The sequence below is a fragment of the Sinocyclocheilus rhinocerous genome, unplaced genomic scaffold (genome assembly GCF_001515625.1).
Source record: "Sinocyclocheilus rhinocerous isolate Xijiao unplaced genomic scaffold, SAMN03320098_v1.1 scaffold623, whole genome shotgun sequence".
NCBI classification, from domain to species: Eukaryota; Metazoa; Chordata; class Actinopteri; order Cypriniformes; family Cyprinidae; genus Sinocyclocheilus; species Sinocyclocheilus rhinocerous.
The window spans coordinates 1,859,522-1,884,197 of NW_015644631.1; the positions used below are offsets into that span (position 1 = coordinate 1,859,522).

A 24,676-nucleotide genomic window follows, 5' to 3' on the forward strand; every position below is an offset into this window, starting at 1 on the left:
CTCATGCTTAGAATAAAGCAGGTTTTTTTTTACTTCTTTACATACGAAATGCAATGAAGTGAATAAAATCCACTTGTTCAAATCTGACATTGTCTTAACCAGTTGCATAGAGTGAAAAGAAATTTGGTCACTCATGTTTTTATTTCTGTGCCATTGTGCTGAGTAAGCTAAATCGAGCTGCACATAACTATATATTGATTATTGTGTTATATCTTGCTGTTTTTTTATTTTCGCTGTCAGTACTTGGTGTTGCTTAAATAGTACATCATTTCTTTTAAAAGAGCAAGGAAAATCTGATATGTCCTCCGACTGATTAGTTATTAAAACTTCAAATTCAACATTGAAATAAGAAATAATGCATTGTATCAACTTAAAATATGTTCATGCTTGACTTAAAATTATAAGTTTAGTTAACTTTAAGTTCGATATCTAACTAATTGCAGGAAGCATTAGTTAAAACTTTCATAACCTATTCATTTTACAGCATGCATATTTCAGTTGGTACATTTGAGGTGACCTGCTGTTGACATAATCCGACGTGACAGGAAGTCCCTCCTTTCATAAAAAAGGTTAAATGAACCCCCCCCCCCCCAAAAAAAAGATGCCGCCTCAGCTTTAATGACCACACAGCTTTCCCACACACTGTTTTATTCAACACTTATTTTGTAATCATGATTATTTGATCAGTGTAATTGCTCTGATGCACAGTTAAAGTTTCATTTTGAATGTTCTGCAGGCTCATCCGTCGACGGGAGGCACTTCCTGAACCAATTAAGTGATGTAAACGTTTACGCCAGACATTCAGGGGGGCTGCGGGAAAGAGAAGCTTACTTAAAACAGTGAGCTTAAACATATGGCAGCCTTAAAATAAACAGAACATCAGAACAAAAAAGAATGCAATCATACTCCCACCAGAATGTGGAGTTTATGCGCAATGATGTATAGAACAACAACAACAACACATTGTTTGGAGGTATAAAAGAAGCTTCTAACATCAGAGCGTCTGAATTCACAGGACATGTACGTACGTAAACACATTTATTATCCATGAAGTGTTGAAATGATCAGCTCACATTTAATACGCATTGAGAAAATAAAGTATTGGGATTTACATTCTGGTCTCTGGCATGTAAACTCTATGCTGTCCACGTTAGCAAAGCTCCTGAAGAACTCTCCACACATGCAGTTTGGCCATGTGTGTTTTTACACATTCGCATTGCGTTGGAAAAAAACACAAAGCAAGAAATCGTAAAGACGAGAGACCACATAAGGAGAAGAGAGATGTAATTAAAAAACAGTTTAGTGCACACAAGTGAAATCTATCTTACAGAGTCCTTAGAAAAGCACAGAATGATAATTTTGAGCGACGACCTCCGGAGGATAATTCATCCTCATTTAGATCTCTTTATCAGCAGAGAAACACTGGGGGTGGCATTGAATAGACACCCTTGTGCTTTGGGCCATAGTAGAAGAACTGCTAAACGGCCCAAGTTTGGCTCCTCGTAAAAAAAAAAACGAACACAACCCTCAAGGTTCTCCCACAGTTCCAAGTTCCTGCATGGAACAGATTAGATCGGCTCACCGTGATAGTCAATGGCGGCTGTGTGGATGGACTACTGATTGTCATGTTATGAAATGACGTCCAAGGTTTGGTTTCCCTCAGTTTTCAAACTCGCAAGTCTTCCACAAACTACATGAGATCTAAAAAACACGTTACTTTTCAAAATATACAGAAAAATGAGCTTGAGATGTCGGTAATGTCTTTCCAAGCTTGAGACGTTTGGATTTGTTCACAAATGATGCATGAAGCACAGGTGACTCACCTTTAGTGTTCGTCCAAAAGCACGTATGACGTTCAGTCCTTTAGTTAAACGTGCGTTTGCATTCGTTTCTGTAGCGGTCGAGTTAGGTCCGAGTTCTGGGACGATGACTGTGAGTAGTGGGACGAAGACGACACCGAGGCTTTGCTAGCTTTGTCGAACTGCACGTATCCGTCCTGCTTGCTGTAGCTGCTGACGCTGCTGTCGCACTGCGTGTCCTGGAACGAGCTGGAATCGCTGAGCGATCCCCTCTGAAACTCACGTTCGCACAACTCGATGGAGCTGCTGCCCATTCCCAGAACGAAACGCTGGCTGTAGTCATATAGGCGGTTGGGACCGGCGCCCAGTGTGTTGTAAATGTTGGTGTAAGACATGCCGGTGGGGACGCGGTGTTTTCCGAGGGTTGCTGTGGCGGGGTTTCGGACCTCTGTGTTCTGGTTGGCTGTCAGGGATATGGTCGGGGTCGGCTGTTCTTGGAAGGTGTTCACACTGTAATATCCGTTGGTTGGATCCTAATAGAAATAAATAAATAAATACATTTCATCAATCATTGAATTATTTGAAAAAATTTTATGCAAATGAGCCATAGGTAAAAGAGTGACCATGTACATGTAAATTATGCCAGCACTTATAGTATAGGCTTATGGAAGCTTATACACTGAAAAAAATGATACTACATTTTTTTTAAGGAAAGTGGGTTGCAAACAGTTTTTTTTAGCTACATTTAAATAAAAAAGTTGAAAAATAAGGGCCTTTCGCACCGCGGGAACCTTTTCATAGTACCAGAACTAATTGTGGAACTACCCACTTTTTGGCGTTTTCGCACCGCCAGAACTGGGTGCGATTTTAGTACCGGACTGCCTTTTTCGAGAACCAAATTAGCTCCTACTCCGGAGCAGGGTCTAACCAGCACAACTGGTACTAATCGTGACGTAAGTAGACATTGATTGGCCAAACGCGTACAAAGGCCCTTTAGTGAACTAAATTTGTTTATTTAAATGTAGCTAAAATAAATAGACTGCAACCACTTACCTTAAAAAAATGTAGTAAATTCAATGAATCATTTTTTTCCAGTGTATCTGCCAGGTAATTGTGACTTTTTCTCTCAGAATTCATTTTTTCTCTTACAATTCTGAGAAAAATAAAGTATGAAAGGCAAGATATACATTTACGATTAAGGGAAAAAGTCTTATTTGCGAGCTATAACTTGCAATAGAAGAAAAGTCTGAATTGTGAGATATAAACTAAATAAATAAAGCTTGTTTTCAACCACAAAAAAAAGTAATAGTGACCTTTAAACTTGCAATTCTGAGTTTATACCTCAAAATACCTCAAGAAAATCTGAATTGCGATAAAAAAGTCAGAATTGTGAAATATAAACTTGGATTTGACAAGCTTGAAAAGAAGAAAAGAAAAAATCTTCCACATAATGAAAATAAAAAAGGTAATTGCGACTTTTAATCTTATAATTCTGAGTTTAAAAAAAAAGTCTGAATTGTGAGATAAGAAATCACAATTACCTTTTTTATTATGTGAGGGAAATCAGACAAAACAGGCTTTTTGCACTGAAATGCAACGCTAAATAAACCATTTAATGAATTCTCGCCCCAAAGTAGTCAATGAATCATTAACACATCAAATTAATCTCTTTCTCTTTTTGTTTTTCTCATTGTTTTTGTAGGCACTTCGCTGGATGTTTCCATGAAGCTTGTCATCAAATTAATCTATTTATCCAAAGTCTGTTAGCACAATTATTCATTTTAACAAGCAATTATTTATATATTACAGGACTTTTACAGTATATACTTTCAGCTTGAATTCAAAGCAAAATGAGGGAAAGAGTAAAAGGAAACTCATTTTCCTCTCATGTATTTGTAAGCTGTAAAAAGCCAAGGTCAAGTTCAGCTCACACTAATTATAGGCAGCGTGACGTGGAAATTAGGGAACAGACTGATAACTGTCCCACGCTAAGAAGATTACATGGTTTAGTGGTGTGAAACAGTCATCTCCAGCATAAACAGTCAAATCCTGTTATCAGCTAATTAAATGGGCCTTGACGATTCATGTCGGCATTAAATATGCGAAATAATCTCTCCATAAAATTCACTCACATTTTATTTTTGGCCAGTTTCTATATAGATAACATATATCTCTCGCTCTCTCTTTTTAATCCTAGCGGTCTTGTGGGAATGCTGAGGTGAAATAACTCAGGGATTCCTGGGAAAAAAAAATAGTATGGTGTGCACTTTCAATGCTGTCAGTCAAGGCCGAACATCTCTGAATCTCAACTGAGGGCCAATGGCTTAATCATACTGGATGGAATGGAATATTTGAAGACTGAGAGATGATGATGCCATGTTTTGCCATGGAGAGATTGTGAAGGCAGGTGTGGTTGTTGGGAGAAAACAAGATGATCAACTCGATTTTTACATTTTCTGAAGAAAATCTGACTGGTGCCAGTGCAAAACTCAAAGCCACTGGACTGAGCCTGTTTCCAAGTCTCTATGATATTCTAGTTTGTAAACAGCACTCGTATTTAGTTCTCTCGCACAAGTTTTACATTTACCTGAGAAACTTTGTTTGCTTAACAAAAGTTTTGCATTCTCTCAAGAAACTTGGTACTCTTTGCAAAAGTTTTGTTCCCCCTCTAAAAATTGTGTGTTCGCTTTGCAGATGTTTTGCGTTTCCCTGATAAATGTTGCATTCTGTTCACAAAAGTTTTGCATTCCCTTAAAGGCACAAAATGTAAGATTTTTTTATTAAAATATCCAAAAACCACTAGAACAGTGTTATATATTTTGCTGACTTGTGTACTTACATTATCCCAAATGTTTCGAAGAATGTTTAAATCTAGAGAAATAAGTAATTTTAACTAGTGACATGGACCGTGTCTATAGTGTCATTGTGTCGCCTGCCAATGACATCATAGCGGAAGCGGTCGACTGTGGCATAATAAAAGCTCCGCTGCTTTCGAGCCGTGTGTCGCGCTCGTTCAGCGGCCTCGTTTCGCTTCGACCCTGCTTCATTCTACTACGTTAATAAATCATTAGCTCATCCATGAACATGATTTCTGCCCGAGTCCCGTCGGATTGCATCGGCTGTGGGGATGAAGACGACAACTCCCATGATTCCACACTCAGTCACGGCGTCATCAAACTACGAAAAACCTTTGCCTCTTTGTTTACTTTGAATACACGCCCTCCAGCGGCAAAAATTACATATTGTGCCTTTAAGTAACTTTGCGTTCCTTTTGCAAAAGTTTTGTTCCCCTACGAAAATTAGTGCTCTCTTCGCAAAAGTTTTGTTCCCCTGAGAAACTTTGCGTTCTCTTTGCTAAAGTTTTGTATTCCCATGAGAAACTTTGCATTCTCTTTGGAAAAGTTCTTTATTTCCTAAGAAACTGTCATCTTTTTGCAAAAGTTCCTACAAGCAACAGTGTGTTCAGCAAGCCCACGATTCACCATTTATGTACTGTAAATCCAACGAGTTACATGCATACGTTTAATATTGATGGTAAAGAATAGACAAGTTCATAAATCTCTGGCGCAAAATCTAAAATCCTAAAAACCCTTGGGTAATTTTTTTTTTTCTAAATGATGTAGGTTAGTTTTACAAACCCTGTTGCAAGACAATCCATTTATAATATAGTATCTCAAAATATTCTTTTTATTGTAAGTCATACTTATTTAAAGGAAAGTAGATGTTGTTTTATCTTTGATAAATTTGTTCCTCTCTGTAAATGCGACTCAGTAGGCAGTCACAAAGCAAAGTTTCCATTTCTGGTTAGTTATGCTTGCCTTAGCAAATATGACTTTTGATGGATGCTTTGTCTTAAATGTGCAATTTGCAAAGATCCTAACAAGTCCTTGAAATATTGAGCTTTTGAAATGGTCTGAAAGGCTGAAAAGTTCCAGACTGAAGTCTAGCCAAACAGCATTCATTAAACGAATTAGCATGCACATTCTACCAAATGCCCCAGTACTTCTCAATTACCAGAGGGTATAATGAAAACTTGGGCTCTGGCGATCTGACATGCAGTCAGTCAGTATGACAACACGTCCATTTGTGAACATTTCTATAATGGACTCTTGTAAAGAAAAAGAACATGGCAAGGAATTCTGAAAAAGTCAGAGAGCGAGAGTTCCCACAACTCTGCTTTATTAGATTCTGTGAGATTACGCGGCTGTTCTATTAAATCTGTTTTTTATGAGTATGATGGAGAAATGACTCTCTGGGGTTCTTTAATGGTGACAGATGTGAGTCCTGCAGAGTTCTCCCCCCTTCTCTCCATCCCTCTGTTCATCACCTTAATGTGTTGTAGCTCCCTCTCCTCCTCCTGCAGGACCTCCAACTGTTTCAACACCGACTCTTGCTGAAACTCGGATCGCTCCATCTAAAAGCAGAAAGAGAGAAAGTGAGATGATGCAGTAGACGTGTGCTAAAGCACCAGTGACTGGTATTGATTTCAGCCCGTAAGCATGTACACGAGAATTTCAGCATCCAGCAAGAACAGAAATTCCCTCAAAGCTCAGGTCTGATCCGAACCCGGTCAAAGTTCAAGGATGCTGCAGTGCTGCAGGGGAAGAGGCGAAGGAAGACTGTTCATGTTCACACTTAGGGTGTCACATTAGTGAAATTTTGGGCAAAAAGTGGTCCAATGTATAACAGCTCACACTATGTTCACTTTAATACAGAGCAGTATTCTGTAGTTCAAATGACCAACTTGAAAATGATCAAAATCTGTTTGGGAAAGTTTTTCGCCGGATTCCTATTGGAATGACTCAATTTCACCCACAAAATTTCACCAAGCAATGGTAAATGCGACTGTACCTTTACAGCAATAACGTGATCGGAATTTGTCAAATGTGACAGCACACGAAAGGCTGAGAAAAGCGTGGCTTTATGCAAATGAGCCGCGATTCTGCGTGCAAAAGATTCAGCGACTACCAATAGTAGCGAAGACATGATCCTTCCTCTTTGAGATCTAGTCGATAGGCAGGCACATGATAAAATATGATATGTGGGAAAACGGTGTTGAAATTGACGTCATTCTGAGTAAGTTTAATTCATGCATTTATAATCCTTCATCTTGCTTGTGATTTGGTGTATTATGCACTGCTATAATTTATATGCAAACACTTTCTTCACCAGAACAAATAGTAGGAAAAACATTACTTTTCAAAATAGAATTAAGTCTTATTTTTATTGGCAATGCATCTCATTTGTGAGCAGTTGCATAGTAATGTGAGGGCATCTAGGGAACATCTACTAGCAACCAGCATTACAGCAACAAAAAATGAGGCAAACGACAGCAAGATCATATCTTGCATCTTCAAGATGAAATGTCTGAATGTACTCAAACTCATCTAGCTTGACTTTGATACTCTTACAGGAGCCGATTTACACTTGCAGTCAGAGCTGTTAACATCAGATTATCCGAGACGAATGCTTAAACCAGATGTAAATGAAAAAAGTATAAAGAGAAAAGTGAAGAGGGGGGTTTGGAGTGCCAACTCACCATCATTTGCTTCATGTTGCCGTGGTCTTCCGGTTCTCTGGCTGCGTTATGGTCCTTATGGACAATCTCCACTCGGATGTCGTTTTTAGCAGATACAACCCCTTTGAGATCTGGCGGAAATCGTTCTGATTAGCCACGGTGATGCGAACCACACTACATCCTACAGCTTCCGCTGAGCTTTGACATGATTCTGAATATCCCTTCACACACTCGTGAACATGCAGCAATCGCTCGTGAACAACATGCATGTCTATATTTTCCCAGAACCTGGCCGCTAAGAGGTGATAGAAGGGCTTACTTTCGCTTTTTAACGTGCCGGAGAGCTCTCGCTGCCGAGAGGAGAGGGACACTGGGAGTGATGACATCACCAGGTGCATGTCCTCTGTGGTGCACGGTCACAACATGCGAAGAAAGAAATATCACTTGTTAAAAAATGAGGTCTTTACAGTCCTGGCCAGATAAAGTCAGGCTGCTGCTGGTAAGGAGCAGGAGCTCACCGCTAATGGAGGCAATTTGCGAAAGGCAAGATAAGACAATAAAGACCTCAGATAGACTAAGACGCGAGTGAGGTGCAGGTGTGCTCTTATAACTGTGTGGTACAGTGCTGGGGAAGCTACTTGGAAAATGCGGCTTGCTGAGCTACAGGTACCTTGAAGTAGTTAAACTACTGTCAACTACTGTCTCCCTTTTGAACACATGTACACCGCCATTCAAAAGTTTGGGATCAGTAAGATTTGTAATGTTTTTTAATGGAGTAGGTTATGCTTATCAAAGCTGTATTTATTTGATCAAAAATACAGAAAAAACAGTAATGTTGTGAAATATTATTGCAATTTCTAATATTGGTTTCTTATATTAATATACTTTAAAATATAATTTATTTCTGTGACACAGCGCTTAATTTTCATCAGCCATTACTGCAGTCTTCAGTGTCACATGATCCTTCAGAAATCATTGTAATATTCAGATTTATTATCAGTGTTGAAACTGTTGTGCTGCTTAATATTTTTTTGGAACTTGTGATACTTTTTTCTTTGATTCTTTGATGAATAAAAGCTTTTCTAACAATACAAGTCTTTACTATCCCTTTTTATCCATTTAACACATCCTTGCAGAATTAAAAGTATTAAAAGAAAAGAAAGAAAAAATGTACTGACCCCAAACTTTTGAATAGTAGTGTATATTGTAACACACAATTTCTATTTTGAATAAACACTGTTCTTTTTAACTTGTATTTATCAAAGAATCCTGAAAAAAAGTATCACAGGTCCCAAAAGTTATTAAGCAGCACAACTGTTTTCAACATTGATTATAAATCAGCATATTAGAATGATTTCTGAAGGATCATGTGACACTGAAGACTGGAGTAATGATGCTGAAAATTCATCTTTGATATCAAAGGAATGAATTACATTTTAAAAGAGAAAAAATAGAAAACAATTATTATAATATTTTAATAATAATATTTATGTTTTTACTTTATTTTTGGCCAAACAAATGCAGTCTTGGTAAGCATAAGAGACTTCTTTCAAAACATTAAAAAAATCTCACCGACCTCAAACTTTAGAACAATAGTGTGTGTATATATATGCAAGTATGTATATACATGTGCAACATTTTATTTAATTCTTTTGGTTAAAAATCAGATCGATATTTCTATAGCAAAATTACAATGTGGATCTCAGTTATGGTGATGTTATGACTATTAAACAACTATTAAAACTAAAAGACTACATTATTTAGACAACTAAATAAAAAACAGTGATAAATGGCAAAATCTTTTTGTAATTATTATTTTATTTTATATTTTATTATATTTATTTCAGACTTTCCTGTAAGGCTTTGTACAATATAATCCAAAAATTATGTAGTGTTTTGTCATGCTACAATGCTAATCGTTGAAAAAACAACTTATTATTGGAAAACGGCACTAATTTGACAACATCTGAGTTGCCGTCATGCTACAAAAAAGTGGTTAAGCGGCGCTCCTTTTAATTAGCTATACTCCAACACTTTTGTGCATGTGTGGATAAAGTCGTGCTACATGGTGCAACACAGCATCACAAGTTGAGTCTAAAAACGGTGGGTGTCTCAGTGGACGTGCGGTGCGAGTCGCCTCTGTGTTTCTGTCTCTGTAGAAACAACGAGCTCACTTACTCCTCTGCAGTCGAGCGCAGCAGAAAGCCCCCAGGGTCCCAATGAGGACGATGAGAGCCAGGAAAGCTCCCACTGCAACCCCGATGATGACGGCCAAGCGCAAAGACCCTGAGGAGAACACAGAACCGCTGGGATCATCAGACAACCAGTGACAGAACGTAGAAGCGAAGCAACGTGCACAGTCCCGATCAGGAGCCTGTTTGTCACTTGAGGAGACATAATGAACAGTCTTCCATTAAGTCCTATGGGAATGAGCTGACCTCTTTGAATAACTCAGTTCTGCACCTTGGGAGTCGGCTTTACTAGAGGAAAATGGGCCAGTATTTGAATAAAAAAATACCATCTAATTTAATTTAAATATTTCAAAGAAATCATAAAGGCGAGTAAAAAGGATTAAGGGCTGTAGATTACAAATGGAAGTTCTGAATATGTCAGAATTCCATTAAGGAAATCCACATATTTAAGTAGGTGACATTTACCTGAATAAACAGACTTTGATCCAGTCTTTGCCCTAATGCTCTGAAAATCAAGTCGGGGTACTTAATCACTGCGAGACGTGAGTAAAACACACTCACACACACTCGAGGCACCATGTCCTAACCAGACCCAACACGACACGCAATAAAAGCTATCTTTTCCAAGATAATCAGAATTTTTATCCTCAAAAGATCTTAAAAGGAAACATGAACGTTAAAACTGTGAACTCAATGTGAACGAACATCTTCGTATTTCACGACAAAGATTGCATCAGTCACTCAGTATGTACTTTTAATAATATTAAAATGGTTTAATATTAATGAATTAGATTAGAGAGAGCGGCGAGAGCCCGCCCATGCGCTCTCCTGATTGATTTTCGAATAATTCCGTCGCGTCTCTTAGCTGTCACGGCTGGTCCGAACAGACAAATTGCTTGTGGCTGGAATCTGAATCTGTTGCAGTGCGGTTGGTTAGGATGCAGTGTAACTTGATTGTTACCTTGCTCTTTAAGGCGAATGATCTCCGTGTCAGAGCCGAAACTGTTCCATGCAGTGCAGTTGTAGATGGTTTGGAAGTCAGCAGGAACGATGTTGCTCATGGTGAGGGTGGAGATGACACCATCCTCTGTGCTCACGCTCTCCACGGTATAACGGCCCGATGTTCCTGATTCTAGCACTGTCTCTTTCCATGACCATGCCTGCATAAAATGTAAGCATAAACAATAAGTAAATAATGGGGGAGGGGGATTACTTACTATTGCAAATTTCAGGAACACAAGTAAAGCAGCTCAGTGCTGTTTTGCTATTATGACATACTCTTTTTGTTTTTCTAAAGTCGAACCCACAAGCACAGCAGGTCAGGTGGATTAATGCACTTTTTTAGTTCAGACAGGCCTAGGCTGAAAAAATGCTTTTGCGGTTCAGTCCATTCAGCTTCTTCCCAGCATGCATCGGGACATGAATAATTAATACGGTTGCACTGTCTGACGGTTTGCCAATTTGATTTACACTCGTTGTCCTGTGATGTCAGGAGGAGTTTGTTCCTCTATTTAAAGTGATTGATCGTTTCATATACCAAGTGTTGAAGGTCTGTGTGTGGTGGTATTTCACAAGAGTGAAATTTTTCCCTTGTGAGTGATCATGTGCTGTTGTCAATAGTTTAGGACAATGAGCACTTTAGTCTCCATAATGTTCATTTCCCTTAGAAAACACGAGATAGGGCATATAATTAAATTAACAATTTGTATCCATGTAAATACAAGAAACAATTTCCACTGAACTCTTCTTTGAGCTGCTTGCTGTAATTATGTGAGGTAAAATTACAGCAGAAGTCATGGCAACTTGACATTTTAAGTTCAATCAAGACATTTAATTTAAAATGAAAATGAAACTTTAAAAAAAAAAACAAGTATCTTTATTAAAGTTTTATGTACAGGTTTTTTTTTTACAGTCCACACGTCTAGAAATTAGACACACACCCACACATACAGTGTGTGAACCAGAGTAATATAAACCCAAACACACACCCGATAAATCCTTTTTAAAAGATCTTCAATGCTTTAAAAGGTCTGTTTAATGCACTGAAGTCTAAAAGCATTAAACCCCATTCATGGAGCCATATTTTGCACCTCTTAGTTGTTCATCACCTAAATAGACAGACAGACAGTAGTCTTGAGTAGCCAGACTCGGGACTAGTTTTGTTCATTTAATCTGGCTCAGAACTGACCATTTAGACCAAAAGGAACCATGTGACCAACATGTAAAGTGACCAACAACGGTTCATTTTTAACATTTAGAAACAGATAAATATAAAATGAGACAATTTTTAGAACAAACCTGATTTTACAATTACATTATTACACCATCATTTAAAAGTCTGGGTTCGGTAAGATTTTTTTTTTTAAATGCTTTTGAAAGAAGTCTCTCATGCTCACCAAGGCTGCATTTATTTGATCAAAAATACAGTACAAACAGTATTATTGTGAAATCTTACAAAAAATTAAATGAACAGCAACACCCTAGCAACCGACCCGGGTACCTTATCAACCGCATAGCTACACCCTAGCAACTGCCCTGGGTACCCTAGCAACCGCCTTAGCAACCACCCCAGTTAGCCTAGCAACCATCATAGCAACCACTCCAAGTACCATAGCAACCACCTAGAATACCCTAGCAACCACTCTGAGGTCCTTAGCATCTATCTATCTATCTATCTATCTCTGACAGACTGTATTGCCTTCTAAACATTCAAACTTCAAGCTTTTAAAACTATTTTAAACTTCTAAATATTTCAGACTGAAAACCATCAAACTTAAAACTCTTTTAAACTTCTTAAACTTTAAAAACTTTTTCAAACTTTCTTGTCCGGCTTTCTCAAGCCAACTTAAAGTTTGTCTTGACGGACTTTTTTATCTAGTATATTTTAAAATGTAATGTATTCCTGTGATGACAAAGCTGAATTTTCAGCATCATTACTCCACTCTTCAGTGTCACATGATTCTTCAAGGATCATTCTAATATGCTGATTTGCTGCACAAGAAATATTGCTTATTATTATGAATGTTTAAGAACAGTTGTTTTCATTAATATTTTTGTGGAAACCATCATAGTTTTTTAGGATTCTTTGATGAATAGAAAAGATCAACATTATTTAAAATATAAACCTTTTTTAAAGAATATTAATGTATTTACTGTCCCTTTTAATCAATTTAATGCACCTATTAATTTCTTTAAAATCTTACTGACCCCAAACTTTATGGTAGAGTATACAAATATTATTATTATATCATTTTAATAATATTATTTAAGTAAATAAACATTAAATACTAGATTTGTATATTACTGACATGATTGAGAAATATCTGACCACTAAATATATTGATAGATGGATTAATAAAAACAAAGCTGAATGCATACATACATATTATTATATAAATATTATTATTACTGAATTTGTATAAATATTTATACAATATTATAATATATTTATAAAATAATTCTATCCAACTAAATGAAAATGAAATATTGATTTGAATATCACTGACGTGATTCAGAAATAAATGATCATGGAATACAGGTAGCTGGATGGATAGATAGAACTCACAATGCGGTCTGGAGGAGGGGTGCTGCGGATGAAACACTTGATCTGGCCCTTCTCCCCGTACAGAGCCTGCTGCGTCTGTGTGCTGGAGATGGTGGGAGGCCCTGAAACAAACAACAGACTGTCAAGCTTCCTGTCTGACAGCTGAACCACCTGCACACCACATCAGCAAAACATCCTTCCTGAGAACAGAGATGACAGGACATACGCCTCTGTTTTCATGATCTCCAATCTGGTTTTGATGATCTTCTATCTTAAGATGAGGTGGAAGAGTAAAGAATCAGGGACAACCTTTTGCATGCAGTATTCCACCGCTTCTTATTCATTGACCGCTCACAATTAAGTTTACAACCAGCCAGCGAGTATTGAAATGAAGTCATTGACATTCTTTGCAGCACAAACATGCTTCCACTCTATGTAAATTAGGCTCATTATAGACCAATTACAGGTTTGTAAACATTCAGGATGCGCGCGCATCATGGTTGCAGAAAACCCGGGAGAGATAGCCTTTACGGCTAGAAAATTTCACAGATACGGTACAAAATAGTTAGGTTTAAAAAGATTATAAATTATATTGATTAGATGTCATTTTCAAAATGTTCTCCGCATATTACAAGAGCTTGTCACCCAGCGATAAGCACTGTTATTCAACGAAATTGACGTTAGAGAGTGCGATAGTCTTACAGAGCCGAAACAGGGATGACGTTTTTTTGTGGGCGGAGCCTATCTGGAGGCAGAAAATGACGGTTTTCAAGTGGCAGTCTATGGAGCCATGGAATAAAAAAAGGTAAATTTGATTTTATATTTCAAAATTCTGACTTTATTCTCGCAATTCCGAGATTATATCTCACAATTCTAATAAGGAAAAACAACTCGTCATTCTCTCTTTTCCCCTCGGCTCTTCTGGCTTTTTTCCCTCAGATTTGACAAACTCACTATTTTTGAGTTAAGTCGAGTTATAAAGTCCGAATTAGAGATATAAACTTGCATTTGCGAGAAAAAAAAAGTCAGAATTGTGAGAGAAAATAAATAAATGTTATGTAAAAATGTTAATAGTAAGGTTTAAATAATATTTCTAATAGTAAGGTTTAAATAATATTTCTAATAGTAAGGTTTAAATAATATTTCTAATAGTAAGGTTTAAATAATATTTCATGCTGTAACTGTAGGGCTAATACAATACGTCCCCTATGAACAGCATATGTGAATATTATGTAGACCTATTGTTTAAATCGAATTTATGCTTTAAAAGTAGAGTAATCATAACAGTTTTCATCGATAGTATGTCCATTTAAACGTCTGCGTTTAGCTTCAAATGGCGTCTTTGACGACAGTATTCTATAAAAATTATTGACATCAAAAGGCACAAAAATATTTTTTTCTTTTATTCCATGGATTTTACCCATTTACCTCCACTTGTTCCCAGTGTTTTTCTGCAACCACTATGTTGCTACGCAGCTGCAAGTGACGTAACTGTGACGTCTACTCTGAATTGGTCTATAGATTGTGCCTTAGTCAAAACACACAGTACTATTTGACTGGCACAATTTTCATTACGGTAAACGCAATTTCTTTAATTTAGCCGTAATTCATCAAATAATGGAAAAGGGAGTTATGACCAGGCACACATCCAAGAAAAAGCAGATTCGGGTGTCTCAATTGTAAGATTTTGTCACCGCATTCACAACCTGATTTGTAAATTTCATTCAGGGAATCAGGCACTTAAACAAAAAGGGAGTATGTGCAAATTAACGCCCAAATATAGCAGCCATCAACAAACACTTGACACTTTTCTGTTTTGTACTGTGATTTGTGTGAAACGGCTTATCAAAGAAAAGAAAAAAAGGGTGTGGCTTAACTGGACTAAATGATTGGAGAAGTCTGATGTTTCACAGAAAGCATCATGATGCATTTATTACAAACAAAGTTTTTCTACGTCAAATGACGTTAATTGATAGACTGGAGTCGTGTGGATCACTTGTGGATAATTGTGATGTTTTTATCAGCTGTTTGGATTCTGATCCATTGGACAGCAAGAGATGTAATGCTAAATTTCTCCAAATCTGTTCTGATAGAAAAACAAACTCATCTACATATTGGATGGCCTGAGGTTGAGTTAATTTTCAACAAACCATTCTTTTAAAAATATAAGTAAAAAAAAAAAAAAATCTTAAAAATGAAAGATATGCATGGATGAATCATTTACAATATGATCAATAAGATTTATTTAGTAAAGATAGATTTAGTAAAGATTTTCATTCCATTTCATACTGACTTCAACTTTTTCTTCGTCATAGCTACATTTTTTTTCCCCAAATGCACCAAAGAGAGCTAAGGAGGGTGTTACGATTTGTTATTCAACTTAAATTTCGGTCTGTTCCTCACTCAAAGCTATCATATAACTTCAGAAGACTTGAACATGGATTGTATGGACCACTTTTATGGTGCTTTTTTGCCATTTTGGAGCTTGACAGTTCCAGTGCTCATTATATTGAAAAGTGGCAAGATATTCTCCAACAATTTAAATTTTGTGCTCCACTGAAGAAAGGCATATGAGGTTGGAATGACACGAGGGTGAGTAAATAATGACTGAATTCTCGTTTTTGGATGAGCTAGTCATTTAACTCTTCCCACTGCATCTTATTTAACAAAACTGGAAATAATGCTTAGAGTAAACTTCATCATTTCATAAATAATTAAAAGTGAAAGAAAAGGGGGAGATTAAATCATAATAAATACAATCATAACTTTTCCATTTCTCCTTCCGCAGCAGATTGAGGTCCATTATGTGTCTCTATACGAAAACAGATTTTCATTTTAATTGGAATTCGGGTGTCTCAGTGCGCGAGTACTATCCCATCAATTACAGATCCCAGCAGCGTGCAGGAGTCTTCTGTACACCGAAGCTCCGTCTCTCTAGAGAGAGCGAGACAATGCTCTCGCTTTCCCCGGCACCCTCTTAATCACACGCACGCTCAAAGGCTGCAGTCGGGCAGAGGGGTGGGACGCCTTTTCCGTGCTCTTCCAGCGGCAGTCTGTTCAGATCGTGTCCTCTGGGGGAGCCAAACAAATCTGACAGGGGATCATGGCCATAAATGAGGGCTGTAATTAAACAGCTTTATCTCTCAGGCTCAGATGGGAAACGAGCGGAGAAAGGAGAGAGAGCGGGATGTGAGACCGAACTGCACAAGGAAGTGCAGTCACACGTCTCGCTCCGTGCCTGGCTCTCGGCGATGCTCTGCTTGTATGGTGGGAGAACGGAAGGCCTGATCATCTATTCCAACTGACTCATGTCTCATGGAGGGTCATAGCGTATAATAAAAAAAAAACAATAAATGACTGTTTAAAAATTAAATTGATGGTCAAGAATACATATTAATTACTACAATAAATGAACAAAAATCAACATTTGGTAATCCTGTAAACCAGTGGGGCTTCACTGTAAAAAAAAAAAAAAGTCTGTAAAATTTACGGTAGAAAACGGCAGCTGTGGTTGCCAGAATTTTACCATAAACAAATACGGTAGCAACATTTTGGTTTTACAGTTTTAACTTAAATTTACATTTAAATACCGTAATTTCATTAACTGATATAATGTTAATATACCAACCTATTGAAGTACTGAAATCTGTTTTGAACCTTTGTAATACACTGATAACCACCAACATCAGGTGGTGATGAGAACGTCACAAGATGAACCAAAGCTGCTTTTTAATATTAAAATATATAGAAGGTGCACAGTGTCATTCACACAAACACTAAACACCATCATGGTAACACACATGAAACTGAAATAATGCAATAAACATTCATTTAAACCATTGTCCTCATTTGTAAGTCGCTTTGGATAAAAGCGTCTGCTAAATGTCTAAATGTAAATTTAACAACATTAGATGTAACATACAACCCTAATTTACAAAAGTGATGAGAAAAAAAAAAAGAAGAAACAGTTATTTCACAAATAAATATCAAATTTGAAATGTAATGCAGGGAATTCTGGGAATGTCAATTTATGGTTATTCCCTGTAAATTATACGTTATTTTTCACTTCCAAAAATGGTATACTACTGTAAAATTACATGTAAATACATGTAATGTCCAATACAGTTTTTCACCGTATATAGTAGGGGAATTTACCGTTAACCATTTAACAGGTTTTCACTGTAGCCTTTTTACAGTCTTTTACCGTTAAATTCACGGTCATTTTTTACAGTGTGGAACCCACTAGGGGGCCTCAGCAAACCTTCAAGGGGTAAATGCATTTAATATATTAAAATTAGTAATCATAAAAATTAATTCAACATACAAGGAATAAAAAGTAAGTACTGGAAAAATCTTACAGCATATATTGAGGGGTCAAAAAAGTTGAAAACCACTGCAATAAAAGCTGTAGCTGGGTCGCATTTGGTTGCATTCTATTTTGTGATTTAACAATGACCTCTCTTATATGGTGCTACAAACATTATCATTTATCCTTTCTTCACTTTCGGCTTCTCGCAAGTAAAAAGAATCATCTAACGGGTGGACAGAAAGCAGCAGAAGTTAGAGGGGGTGGCAGGGAGCTGTTCAGAAAATGTTACGGGTGGTTCTCGGACACAATTTGTTGTCAATGAGCATGAAAAATATCTTAGAATGGTCACAAACTTCATTCAACAACACTTCAATAACAGGCTTCTGAAATTGCATTATGAGTTGTTAATGAGTGTTTATTTTGCTGTTGATTTTAAAGAGACCGAACTGAGGTTAAAAATCATTGTTAAATTCACCCTCTAGCAGACAGCAATCTGATCTTTTCGTTTTTAACTTCACTATGAAAGCCAAGCCTGAACCAGAAGCCGTGATGCATTAGAGCAGAGTGTGTTTTGTTTCTTTGGATTTTTTAGCGATTAAGGTGCAGAAATGGAGTACATTTTGAATAAGTTTAAAAGCACCGTTTTTTCTCAAATGAGGGTCACAAGCAGCATAGTGATTGCAGTGATATCGATCTGTTTCCATCAGGCGTCTCATTCATGCACGTCTTTAAGGGGTCTGGTTATCAAGGATACAAAATCATCTGTTTGTCAAAGAGACGCTCTTGCAGCCTAATGGACGCTAATGTGATTATTCATTAATGATCTATTATAATATCAGTAATCATATTTCCCGTTCATCATCTGCCTAATCCATCTAATTTCTGGTATTTAAGCACTAATGTGTCTCCTGTTTATTAGCATATGGCTGCACATTTCTTAAAGAGACAGTTCACCCAAAAATGAAAGTGCTCTTATTTACTCACTCTCATGTCATTCCAAACCTGTATGACTTTCTTTCTTCTGTAGAATGTACAATTTGATATTCTGAAGAACGCCTTTTGATTTTGGAGTAAATAATGACAGAATATTCAAGTTGAGCTGTACTTTAACGTGGGGTTAATCAATATGCCCGTATTGATTCAGAAACCTGGTAGAGTCCTTAAAGCAAATCACACGGCCTCATGTGCCCGAGTCTCTCATCTATTGACGAGTGAGAAGAAATGATGAGAGCGATTCAAGATCATCTCTCCTGATTACGGCACCCATATCTCTGAGGGTCATAGAACATGTCTCGGTTATTGCAAAGCTAAACAGTGTAGAAAACATCCCCTTTAGCCTGAGTGAAATGTGGCCTGATCCTGTTTTTGAGAGCCTCTTCCGGCTCTTGTGAGTCAAAGCAATCAAAAGCCGAAGCAAATAAGAATTCGCTGAGGGGTCTTGATCAGACCGACAGACTGAATACAAACAAAACATTAAAAATATTTACCATTGACAGTAAGCGTGACCTCCTTCTCTCCCACTCCCACTCGCGGCACCACAGCTCGACATACGTATTTCCCAGCATCCTCCTGTCTCACTGCCTTCAGTGTCAAGGTGTTCTCGTTGCTTAGCACCTGCAAGGTAGCAGATGTTTGAAGAAAAGAAAAAAACAACACCAAGGTCTAAACTTCGTAGACATCATTAAAAAGTTTTCTTTTACTCGTCTTTTTTTTTTTTTTTGAAGTAAATACATGAAGCAGAACTGCATCTATAATTAACCATCACTGTAGTCACAAATACAGCTTCTTTCATGAGTTTTGACTTCATCTTGACATCAGTTGCACGATCCTAACAGATGACGACCCAAACAAACACAATGTGCTCTACTGAGGGTCCATTAGCCCTTGAAACTCAACTGTCACAGCTGTTATCATCATCAAAAACAGATCAGTCATGTGTGTGTCTGATACATTCATCATGCCCAGATGGAGAGCTGAATAAAATTCTATACGTCAGGGTCGTGTGCCATTCATAATTTAAGTGAGAGTGCAGTTTTAATTCCAGTAAAATTCCTAAATGCAGAATTGAAGACCGAATTAAAATGTGAAGGAAGTAGAATTAAAGATTGTATTAATTGAAATTCAAAACTATAATTTTTTTTTTTACTAGAATAGGTAAGTATTTGTTTTACAAAAAGTAATATATACATATATATACTGTATATACACACACCGTTGAAGTCAAAAGTTTACACACACCCAGCACCGTTTTCACACAAAAGATGTTTGCATATAGTCCACAAGAGAAAATAATAGTTGAATTTATAAAACTTACCCCGTTCAAAAGTTTACATACACTTGATTCTTAATACTGTGTTATTACCTGAATGATCCACAGCTGTCTTTTTTGTTTAGTGATAGTTGTTCATGAGTCCCTTGTTTGTCCTTAAGCCTGCTGTTCTTCAGAAAAATCCTTCCACAAATTCTTTGGTTTTCCAGCATTTTTGTGTATTTCAACCCTTTCCAACAATGACTGTATTATTTTGAGATCCATCTTTTCACACTGAGGACAACTGAGGGACTCATATGCAACTATTACAGAAAGTTCAAACACTCACTAATGCTCCAGAAGGAAAACCTATGCATTAAGAGGGGTGAAAACCTTTGAACAGAATGAAGATGTGTAAATTTTTCTTATTTTGCCTATATGTCATATTTATTTCCATTTAGTACTGCCCTTCAGAAGCTACAGAAGATACTTACATGTTTCCCAGAAGACAAAATAAGTTACAATAAGTTACCCTGATCTTCAAATTCAAAAAGTTTATAAATTCAACTGTTAGCTTATTTTCTCTTGTGGACTATTTGTAAACATCTTTAATGTGAAATATATTCAGGTCAGTACTAAATAAATTAAATAGGTTTATTTAGTTTATTTAGGTCAGTATTAAATAAACTAAATAACATGCATTTTGTATGATCCCTCTTATTTTGGTAAAATAATTAACATTTTGCAGATTCTGCAAGGTGTATGTAAACTTTTGACTTTAACGTATATACTATGGTTCAATGAGGCCTTGTTTTGAAAGATTTGAAAAAAGTTAAAAACTTGAACTTGAAGGAATACTTCAGAATATATCAGCCTTTCAGAAAGGTTTTTTATTGTTAGCTAAAAATAAATTTATATATATAAAATGTAAATATTAGATGAAAAAAAATTTAACAAAAATTCTAAATGTTCAAAATGTTGCACCTGTCATAGTTTAATGAGATAACGAAGCGGACCGTGTTTAGCTGCATTGTAAATAAATGAGCTTGAGCCAATGAAAGTGAGCCAATTTTTGCTCATCCCTGTTGCAAGTTTTATGAGCAGTGCAGAGCAAAGTACATACGACTCCATGGCCCCTTTTCATCCAGACAATGGTGAGCGAAGGGTTTCCAATCCAAGCGCAACTGAACACAGCATCAGATCCCCGATCCACCTGAAGGCTCTGGGGTTCAGCAGCCAGACGGGGCCCAACTACAACAAAAATACAACCACAAATTCATTCACTTTTGGTATATGCAAAAGAATATTCACGAACGAAATTCATGTGAGTTTGAAATGACAAAACATCATTAAATGAATCATTTTTTTATTAAACTATTCCTTTAAGATATCAAAAGAAACTAAACATGTATCTATATGCAGCAGTTAGACTCACAGTAAACATCCACGTTACGGCTGATGTTGGTGTTGCCCAGGGCATTGGTGACCTCACAGGATACTGGCTCAGTGAAGAAGGAATGATCAACCAGCACCTCATAAGTGTCTCCCGTTGCGTCTGTGATCATGCTTCCCCCCTTCGCCCATCTAATTATCCATCAGAGACAAAAACGGAGCAAGAAAATGAACAACCCTGATGGACGCTGCCAAGGCTTTTTTCCCCCAGATCTCATCTAAAGATCAAAGGCGACAAGAAAGGTATTTTTTCACAGGCAAATGACTGAGATCATGTCTTATTTGCATGGTGTACTGAAACAACAAAAGCATCCTTCAGAGTGTCTAACGTAATTTTCAGGACACCACGTGTTTTTTTTTATTCGGGTCTTTTCGTTTTCGTGCTGTCGGCAGGCCGTGTGTTCTTTGGCGGAAGAATAACAGGAACACATTAAGAGGTTTTTAGATGCTGCCTCTATCATTGGCACCCTTTGATGTTGCGGTCATTATAGTGAAATGTGAAGAGGAAAGTGAGAAACCAAGGACAACGCAAGCGAACGCTGCTGCTCCAGATTCAGAGGAGAAGATCAAGCACTGAGCAGATACTTTTGTTTGCATCTGTGAAGTTAAAGTGGACAGTGTTATAGAAATAAAAAGAATTTGGTATAATGAATGTACTCGACACAACGGTGTGTATTTTTTATTTATTTATTTATTTTATTTTATATTTGGTCTTTTTATCACTTTTATTGGCAGTTGACAGTGTAATAAAAAGGTTATTTTTTTCTGATGGACAAATTTTTTTTGCAATATTTTTTCAATAACTGAGGTGTCAAAGGCAAAGTATATCTTTATTATCATTATAATATCTTACCTAATAAGTGTATATATAGTTGCGATTCTTTGCTAAATATATAGTTCAAGAGAACAGCATTTATCTGAACTGTAGTCTACACACACTCCTAAGTTGTGATGTTCCCATACAAAAATCAATAGAAAATAAGACATGCATTGGTTGTCCTGACAGCAGCCATGTTTAAGGACATGCTCCTGCATTATATTTTAACTGCTGGTCCAATGGATGTCTTTTGCTCATTGTTTTGTCTGAGTCTCATGAAATCACAGTCCCATTTTTAAAATGACTTGTCAAATTAAAACTAGCTCTAAAAATGCATCTCAAGACACATTCAGTTCCATTTCGCTGCGCTTCGCCTAGTTGTTTTGGAACGGAAGAATAGGTCCTTTGTGAATGCCACCTCACTCATTCACACATCTGTTCTCACCAGCAGCTCTACATGTGCACTTCAATAGAACCAAGCCTACACTGCCTACATGCACGCCAAGGCTCAATGTGTTTGTGTGCTGACCCCCAAACTTCCTTTTCCACAGAGCTTCCTCTGGGCTCCTTTGGAGACAGCAGCCTCCATGTGAACTCAAACACATGAGAGAGATCCACACTCAGGACAGGGCTGGTGGCTTCTCCTGTCAGTCTCAGGAGGAAATAGTCTGACCAACTGAAAATATGACAAGAACTGGAGAGAAAAAAAAAGAGGCGAGGAGAAATTTTCTATCCGCAGAGATGGACAGATATCCTTTTCATTCAAATGTATGGGAATGTAAATGTGTAGCTAATCCAGTGGCAATTGATTAACCATCAAAAGCGTCTAACATGAAGAGATTACTCCGGATCACAGCAGGTTTCATCACGGATTCAAACGAACACCGGAAAAGGCTTATTACATCCTGTTAGGAAAATTCAATTTCATCAATTCCAATAGTGCCAATAATCAGCGTAAGCTGTTTATGAAATTATTTTAATCCTGTATTTGGTGCTAAAATAGGAAAAGTACTGTGAACAATTTCCATGGATCTTTGACATTTAAGTGATTAACTGTCTTACTTTAATTTAATCAAGACCCAGAGCAGTTTGAGAAATTACAGCATCCTCCTGCCAGGGAGACACTTTCTTTGGCTCAGACGAGGGCTGTATCTTGACATATTCAAAGATAAAAACATTGTGTTCTACGCAGAGCTGTGACAACTTTATCTCGGAAAGGGACATGAGAAAAAAAACCACAAATAAAACATCAGAAAAAGATGTCCAAACCTCAGCCAGAAAGACAAACCGGGCTCTCAAGCCTTCACTATACACAGATCAATTCCATGTGTTTACTGCTTTCTTTACATAATTCAACAGCAATAGTACATGTATAAACCCTAGAATAAAAAATAATCCTCTAAAGGTGTAAGCCGATACAACACCCGAGGAAAAGAAATTGTTTGTTTTTTAAGATGCCACAGGAGGGCTGTCTGTGATCGGCCGCATTTCGAATGAAAACACTGGGTGGTACGAACCGTCTCCGCCAAAACAAGCAATCAGCCACGTGGACGCTGATGCCCACTGATGCTAAGCTGCAAAGCCACATGTTCACATCAACCGTTCGACACGCCCAACAGAGCGTCTTCCATTAGACACTTCAGAGGTGACAAATGAGGATAAGACAAGACAAATCACCTACGCCAGAACAAAGCCGCCAACACCAGCGCTGACTGAAAGCCCCCGGAGGGACACGAAGCACATACTTTATTCATGGGCAGAAAAGTGACGTGTCTGACTCCATCCATTCACGCCCCACTTTTCCGCTCTGAGAGTTCAAGAAGAAAACAAACAATCGCAGCCAGAATTAAAAGACGCGTTCTCTTTTGCTCTTTTCTATAGCAAGGTTGTGGCTACATTTTTGAGCACAGTGGCTTTTATTGAACTCTTTATGACGGCTTCACATTTCAAGGTGTTATTTGGTGGAGAGAAGTCTAGGTTTAGGATAAACGAAAGGCCACATCCTTTGAAAAGAAAGAGCGGAAGTCTTTATGCGATTTCACTGTCACTGTGGATTTCACACACACTACATCACATACATATACACTGCATCTCTGCGACAATGCGGTGCTTTCTCTACTGAGTCCAGCTCACTGGCATCACAAAAGGCAGTTACAGTACTCTCAGCAATTTTATATATGTAGTGATGCTTAAGCAATATCATATGAGCAAGACAATTACAATTTATTACAACAGTTCAATAAATAAAAAGTTAATTACATTTACATTAGTTACAAATTGTTCATTACTTTTTCTACTTTTTGTTGAAACAAATGAAACTAGTTCCAATCAAAGCCACAACAGAATTGGCCGTTGTGATCAACACGCTGTTTTGAACATGTGAGTGAATGATTCAACGACTCATTCACTTGTTTCATTCTTGAATGAATCTGTGTTTGGACGAATCGTTTGAGTAAATGTTTCAACCACTCACTTATAAAATGTTTAAATCCTGAATGAATCAGTGTTTGAATGAATCGTTGACTGAATTATTAAATGACTCACTCATTAAGATTATCACTTATCGCCACCTACTGGTGTAGGTACCTAATAAATATCATTTATATAAATATTAAATAATATTTGAATAGTAAATACTACGTCTATTTAAAGGTGCTGTATGTAGGATTGACACCGAGTGGTTGAACTAGGTATTGCAGTCCAAATTCAAAATATTGGAGAAAATTCTTTTTTTCACCCGGCCCCTCCTCCTCAGACTTGACGCACACCCAGGTTGCCCGATTGACGACACCCACAG

At 37.3% G+C, this 24,676-nt stretch overlaps 1 protein-coding gene across 1 annotated transcript in view; it reads right to left on the minus strand.

Annotated features, from left to right (window-relative positions):
- Positions 1 to 639: 639 nt before the first annotated feature.
- The window catches only part of LOC107758686 (kin of IRRE-like protein 3), a 155,702-nt gene continuing 131,665 nt past the window's right edge, over positions 640 to 24,676 (minus strand). Inside the window, exons 7-16 of the mRNA XM_016576485.1 lie at positions 21,046 to 21,194; positions 20,734 to 20,861; positions 18,850 to 18,976; positions 13,075 to 13,175; positions 10,471 to 10,669; positions 9,496 to 9,603; positions 7,637 to 7,720; positions 7,339 to 7,448; positions 6,127 to 6,213; positions 640 to 2,332 (exon numbers count right to left, since the gene is read on the minus strand). Of these exons, the coding sequence (XP_016431971.1) occupies positions 1,868 to 2,332; positions 6,127 to 6,213; positions 7,339 to 7,448; positions 7,637 to 7,720; positions 9,496 to 9,603; positions 10,471 to 10,669; positions 13,075 to 13,175; positions 18,850 to 18,976; positions 20,734 to 20,861; positions 21,046 to 21,194 (1,558 nt within the window). The 3' untranslated portion in view covers positions 640 to 1,867. The remainder of the gene's footprint in view (positions 2,333 to 6,126; positions 6,214 to 7,338; positions 7,449 to 7,636; positions 7,721 to 9,495; positions 9,604 to 10,470; positions 10,670 to 13,074; positions 13,176 to 18,849; positions 18,977 to 20,733; positions 20,862 to 21,045; positions 21,195 to 24,676) is intronic.